We start from the raw sequence: 7242 nt of genomic DNA, 5'->3' as shown, positions 1-7242 counted from the left end.
GGACACAAAGATCATTTCAGGAGGCTCCGAAGTGATTCCGGGCATTGCCAATACAGTCTGATACTCATGCTGGCTAATTTAAATTACAATAAAACACTCAGCCTGTGCCGTCCCTGCAGTCAGAGCGAGAGCCCAGAGTGACTGGCGGGGGGCTGAGGTCAGAGGTCTCCTCGTCTGCGGCGTTTTTTAACCCCATCGCACCACCACCACCTCTTTTGTTTGTCATTTGCAGCACTGAAAAGACGACAAATGTGACGCACTGCTTCAAACTGGGGTGTAGGACGTTGTGAAATGAGAGGTACGGGGAAATTCCCCCATCGAGCAGCTGTGAGATTGATAAACTAGGGGGAAATCTCACAATTCTCATACTTCACAGTCAAACTCGGGCTTCAGTTTGATGTTCAGTGAATCATAATAGTGGTCTGGTTTATGAATCAGTGTTGAATGCAAAGAGCAGCTCAGGCATGCTTGTTTCGAAACGAACGTATGCCGTCCTCTCTCGATGAGACTGGAGACAGTGGAAGGAATATGAAGAGACGGAGACTATGGAGAATTGATCTGGTGTAGCTTGAAGTGAAAATCTGCAGTAATAGTACAGACATGGGCCCCTCCGGCCACAGGACCAGGCCTGAAACTGATGATTATTTTCACTGTCAATTGAAAAATGCCAATCAGTGTTTCCAAAAGCCCAAGATAATGTCCACAAATGACAAAGATGTTCAGTTTACTGTCGATTATTGAAATAGTTGCTGATTAATTCCCAAGCTGACAACTAATCGATTAATCATTGCAACTTTGTACCACATTGACCATATTAATGTACTAAGATCAATACCAATGTAGAAATGGGCACGATGACACAGAACTTCCTACATTCCTACACAACTCCGACTTCACTTTTCCAGCCATATTTACGGGACTAGAACAGCAGCCTATAGTTGAAACAATATGGCCGAGGTCAGGCCTGCAGAGAAGCTTATGCCTGCTTTTATTACGAACAGGCTGAACTCAGTAAATCAAGTGCAGGTTAAATCTGTTAAGAGAACTGGGCTGCCATGTTTAGCCACATTAGCACTGTGGGTCTGTCGGTCCATCCCTGTGTGAAATCCCAACGTGAAACTGTAAAATCAAACTACTCCACCTCATAGTTTCAAGTTAATTTGATATGTTTTATTATTAATCCACCAGAGGAAATAGTAGAATGATAAAAACAAGGTACCATTAACATTGCATTTCCCTTGTATGCATTCTGTTCTGCAAACCCCCCACCCCGCCCCGGGCCAAAAGTATTTCCACATCATATGATGGCAGTGAGCATCATCATCATCATCATCATCATCATCATCATCCATTCAGAACTCTTCCAAACACTCACATGTAATAGTCAAACACATGAAGCAGTCCTTTTACAAAAGTACACAACAGACAAGTTGCCAGAAAATAAACAATGGAGATAATATTTACAAGATTTTTAGCCCATTAAAACCATTAAGTCTGTGACAAAAAAAAAAAAAGGTAAAAATAACCCCTTAAAATAATGCGGTGCAAAAAGTACCAACATCAGCATCTGCTTCAGTGATTGTAAATTATACAATTTGTAAGTAGTGCTCGCTTCATTTCACAAACCATTTACCACCCTCTATGACAGATGGTAGCCTCTGTTACATGTTAATATACCTAAAATTAAATAGTAAAATATGCACCATGGGTTCAGGCTATGTTTACAGCTTTAAAAAGATAAACTCCCACATTAAGACACATAAAAGGCCCCTGCTCTCCAACATGGAGAACTGTGAGATAAGCATCTGGCTATGGTGACTGAAAGATACCTCAACGGATAGAAAGTGTTGTCTTTACAGAAGGTGACAGTCTTATTCAAATATTTGGGATCAAGGAAACTTACAAGCCATGTACGGTGGTTTAGGAAACAATACTGTTAAACTGTGAACGAGGTGAGGAGGCAGTTTGCACAGTTTATGGTTTGGGACCCGTGTATCAGACTATCTTACAGGCACTCGAAACTTCTGTGACTGCTGACCTGACAAATCACATGGACCCCTTAGGGGCATCTTGGTGTAAGAGTCAAAACTGCAGAATCCCTTTCTATACCGCTGCTGACAAAAATCAAATCAAATGGAAAAGAACAGTACAAAAAGAAACAAACAAACAAACCCAACAGAAACACACAAACTGACAAAAAAGCACCACAGAAAACGTGGTCTCAGGTCCCAGTTTGGTGCGACTTGGTGCTACACCTTCTGTCCGAGCTGCTGTGCTGGCCGCCGGCCTGACTTCATGCGGCTACGTGCGTACACCCGTAGGAAAAGTGCCAAGAAAACTACGGCGACACCAAAGCCACCTACCATGGTGATGGCGTGACCGTAGAGGAAACAAGAGAGGAGAATGGCGATGGCCTGCCGCAGGGTCATGATGATGGTGAAGACCGCGGCGCCGAACTGGTTGATGGTGTAGAAGATGAAGAGCTGGCCGCACGCCGAGCACACGGACAGCAGCACGGCGTGAAAGGCAAACTCGGAGTGGCGAGTCATGAAGGCCAGCGAGTCGAAGAAGGCACCCTGCTCCAGCAGCGAGCCGACAGTGAAGAGGCAGGAGAACAGGTTGACCCCGAACATCATCTGCACCGACGACATCTTGTGCTTGAACAGGTTGTCCTGCCAGTTGGAGGTGAAGCTGTCGAAGACGATGTAGCCGATGAGGATGACGATCCCGCTGAAGGTGGTGACGGTGGATGGGTGCTTGCTGGACGTGCTGGACAGCAGGAACATGCTGACGCCCACCGAGATCAGCACGGCGGTAAAGTACTCCCAGTATTCGTAGCTCTTGTGGGAGACAATCTTACCCATGAGCATGACAGGGATGACTTTGGAGGCCTTGGCCAGGACTTGAGTGGGAAAGCTGATGTACTTGAGGGCCTCGTACTGGCACCAGCTGCTCATGATGTTGGAGAGCGAGGCGAAGGAGTATTTGTACATAGGTGCTCCGTGGCGAGGTTGTTTGAACAGGAGGCACCACAGGCCTGACACAGTCAGAGCCAGGATACGGTTCATGAAGACCAGGAACTGAGAGTCTTTGAATTTCTCACCCTCCTCCTCTGGAGTCGTGGCTCCGTATGAACGAGTCATTACCCTCTCCTGCAGGACTCCCCATGTCAGGTACGATGCCTATGAATAAGAAAACTGACTTTAGCCTTTCAGGGGCAGACTTGTATTTTTCTAATAGAAGCAATTGTGCTAAAAAATGAAGTTGATTCTTGATCTTTGGCTTCAATTATTTTGTTGCTTTGGGTGGCTCAGCTTCCTTCTGTGTATTTCTGCTCTGTTTCCCTCTAACTGTCAACTGAATTTGAAGCGAATGGTTGAATTTTGAATCAGGCACAGTTCCATCCATCAGCTGGTTTGGAATGGATAAACTGGGCTACATAAAGTGTAGTATCATCTGAAGTTGGTGGTGCTACATTACACATGGCTGTAAAAAAAAGGAGGAGCAGGGGCTGCAAACTGGAAACAAAACCAGTTGTTTGCCAACCGCCAAAGTCCTCTAAATTATCTGAAAAAGGTGTTTCCATCTCCCATGAAGCGCATTAACACTTTTAAAAAGACAAAAACCACCTTAAGTGACCATAGAACTCGTTGGGGAAATTGAAGAAAGGGTTTTTTTTTTTTAATTTTGCTTTTTCCATCAGCCTTTTCTCATGCAGTATTTCAAAATCTGTATAAAAATACATGATGGAAACAGTCAGTCAGTCAGTCAGTTAATGGCCACTAAGAAGAAGAGGGATTATTAGTGACCAATAACTTGTTGAGGGCTTTATGTGATGCAGTATTCTGTTTCATTTGAGTTTTGTGTTTTTTATTTTTTAGTATTGCGGAGAGGCACACAGGTGACTTGGGGTGTATGATGCCTGTTGTTTTATTTTTCTTGTGAAGAATAAATCCACAGATCCACATCTCCAGAGTGTGCCTCACTCAATATCTACACAACACAACGCAGACCAGGAGCAGAAAGTGGTTTGCTATAAGTATCTCTCACCTGCGCCTCCCTTTATGCAAACAACACTGAAACAGACCACACTGTAAGTGGAACCACACTTGAGTAAAGCAAACACAAAGCAACCATCTGTAAAGCTGCACAAACAGAAACAAAATTACACAGTGCTACTACAGGGATTAAAACACCAGCTTTATGTATTCAATGAATGTGCTTTCTGGGAGGATACCCACCTGAAGTCCGGCAGCACAAAAGATCAATTTGATGACCTGTCTGAGTGATGAGCCTGAATCACCCTCGTTCCTGGTGGCAACTGGCACGTCATCCAGCAGGCCTGCTTTGGCCTCGCTGCCAAACACACAGGTCTTTATGACAGGGAAGCAAATCCCGCTACCTGAAAGAAAGGCAAACATACACACAAATAAATGAATGACCTTGATATCAAGGTGTGTTCTTTAAGTGACATGCATTTCCAAATTACATGTCAGTATCTCAAAACCCCAAACCTGTGTCTAAGTAATTGACGCGCTTGAAGTAGCTAATGAGGAGGTAGCCCGGGATGATGATGGTGGAGTAACCCAGCATGTTGACGAGGAAGCGGAAGAACCAGACATCTTGCCAGCCTTCCAGTAGTGACGACTCTTCGGCAGCAACGGTGGAAGGGAAGAGAAGCAACAGAAGTGCCGGCCAAACCCTATGGTGTAAAAACAGTATGGTACATCAGGTCACGTTGTGAAGTACATAACAGAAAGAAATATCATCCTTCATCCGGCAGCGATATACATTTGACAGGCAAGGTATTGTGTGTCTGCTGGAGTGAGGGAATGGATCAATACAAGTGAGAGACTGTAATGTAAAAAAGGATTTAAAAAAGGAAAATGAGAGCAGCAGAGGCCAAAAGATCCAAACATTTAGTCCTAGCTTGAGTCAAGCGTCAAAAGCACTGGATCGCACAATTCCCGTAATGCACCTTGAGAACTTCTTTAATGAGATGCCTGGAAAATGCCTACAACTTCCTAAATTCCCCCAGTTTGTAATGCAGGCTTCCTGTCAAAATTACTCCAAGGCTACCAGCTGTAGCTGACATAACCCTGATGACATCACAAGGGTTATTTCCTGAGAAAACTCCCCCCAGAGCCACAGAGATCACTGTTCGAGCCCCTGAGGGCTTCCTCACACCAGCATTTTTGGGCCCAGAGTTCTTACGCACCAGTCAAACCAGTTGTCTATAGGCATGTCTAAGCTGGCTGACTTCCAGTTGGCTCCCCACACACATGAATGGGATGAAATAATTTTGACGATTAGAAAAGTGTATTCATCACTTTACATCCGCTCCGTTTCCAATGACTGTGACGTGGTCAGCACAGAAAAATACAAAACCCTGGCGGCCTTAAAATCGGTTCACACCCCAGCCCTGCTCCTGGGGGCTGGGTTTTCACAAGCTGATTTAGTGTCACCCATGGCGAGCGAACCCATCTTCGTACGCAACACAAGCTGGCTGTAGCTGGAGGAAGGTATGGAGAGCATACAGTCCACCATTTAAGGAATCACGTAAAACAACCACAACCTGCTAAACTAGTCATGAAGAAATGAGATGAGCTTCATTGCCCAACCACACAAACAGCATTACATTGATGACTCAAGCACACCTGTGGTGAAACTCTATGTTCCAATAAAAAGGTGTGCTCCTTGCTGTCGTGGCACAGCACGTGCATCCGAATCAAAGTGAGGCCGGACCTCCTCCCATGGGGCCTGCGAGCCTGACTCATACAGAGCCTCTTTGTGTGGGACTCTGCTGTCGCCTGGCCAGGCAGTAGCCCACTGCAGCGAGACCTGGGCTCTGAACAAGCAGCTTATTACATGGAGGAATGCGTTGCACTGGCTGGCCAGCCAACCCACAGGCCGCTGCACCACAGGCAACGCACAGAGAGCACTGCCAAAATGTACCTGAGCAGAGACTGGGTGCTTGTGTCTAGTGTGAAAAGATAACATGGACTTAAGCAGAAACAACACAGCATTCCCTCATTCAAAGAGAGCATCATCCGAGCAGAGGGAAAACCCCAGACTGGTGCTGCACCAAATTATGTGACCCATCAGATTCTGTGATAGTGCAGGAATTTCATATTGCCACTGCCAATGTTTCTATCACACCATATTACATAGTATCTTAATAAACGATAACCAAATATGGTGTCCCATCATCTTTAGAGGTGTTGGAGCTCTACAGACGGGCCCGTACACATCAATTTCACAGCTATCAAACTCTTTGTCTAATATCTAATTACGGGGTCACATTTATAAGCATTTATGACCCTCCAAAATCTATCTATCAAACCATTTCAAAACAAAGCAACAGAAAGGTGACGTTAGCATAAACACATTTGAGGAAGCTAAATTAGGCTAAAGTTAGCTGGTATTCTTACCACTGAATTTAGTATTTTAAAGAAACAAATTTGTTGTGGAAATATAAGGCTAACTTTGGGTAGCTGAAAGTCCTGTCCGTGTCACAGAATTTAGTGTAACACCGGTTCCTGCACACAAACCGTGCAGTTTTGCTAGCCAGCAGGTTGTTTGCAGACTTCAAAAACACACTGACAGTCACTGTAACTATGAATTACGATAATTAATAGTTAGCTGGCACCATAACACGCCGACAAGTGTATCAGTGAACAGTGAAAAGCTGAGCTTGCCCACACCTAAAACTCATCTTTAGCAAAGACATATTTTTCAGTTAGGTCCTCTTGGTTTCTAACGTTACCTCCATGAAAAAGATGGCATTTTCCCACACTCTCTGGCCCGACACCTGGCGCAACACACACGCCGAAAGACTCAAACGTCTCCGCTGAAACGAAGCATGAAGCCGCACAGGTCCGACAGGAAACCAGATAGTAATTATTAGGGACTGTCGTCTTTCGGAGCAGCCGCCTATAGCTTTGATGTCTTCAACTTATCCTCAATGGCTGATGTGTTACTTGAGCAGGAAAGGCCCCCTCCTATTTACTCAACACGAAAGGATGCCGGAGACAGACAAACAGCGCCCACCCGGCGGCCCTGCCCCTGTCGGTGTGGAGGAGGAACTGCAAGGCAAAGCAAGTTCATCCGTAGCGCGCATCTCATACATGAAGGCAAATCAAAGTGCTGTACATGATGCATTAAGAAATTAAAAAATCTGGAATAATTTTAAAAAGATAAAACTCTGAAAAATGAACATTATTTAGGTAAAGATGTAAATGC

The 7242-nt window shown here is 44.9% G+C and overlaps 1 protein-coding gene across 1 annotated transcript; it reads right to left on the bottom strand.

Moving 5' to 3' along the window:
* Window positions 1–1147: 1147 nt before the first annotated feature.
* On the bottom strand, window positions 1148–7007 carry slc35b2 (solute carrier family 35 member B2). The gene is made up of 4 exons (XM_070988189.1): window positions 6767–7007; window positions 4515–4702; window positions 4242–4402; window positions 1148–3182 (listed from the first exon to the last, which is right to left on the bottom strand). The coding sequence occupies exons 1-4, from the start codon at window positions 6784–6786 to the stop codon at window positions 2250–2252; spliced, it is 1302 nt and encodes a 433-aa protein (XP_070844290.1). The 5' UTR covers window positions 6787–7007; the 3' UTR covers window positions 1148–2249.
* Between the last annotated feature and the right edge of the window lie 235 nt (window positions 7008–7242).

This window comes from Chaetodon trifascialis, chromosome 19 (genome assembly GCF_039877785.1).
Source record: "Chaetodon trifascialis isolate fChaTrf1 chromosome 19, fChaTrf1.hap1, whole genome shotgun sequence".
In the NCBI taxonomy this organism is placed as follows: Eukaryota; Metazoa; Chordata; class Actinopteri; order Chaetodontiformes; family Chaetodontidae; genus Chaetodon; species Chaetodon trifascialis.
Note: the sequence above shows the minus strand (reverse complement) of the source record. Positions and strands in the feature narration are given on the sequence as shown.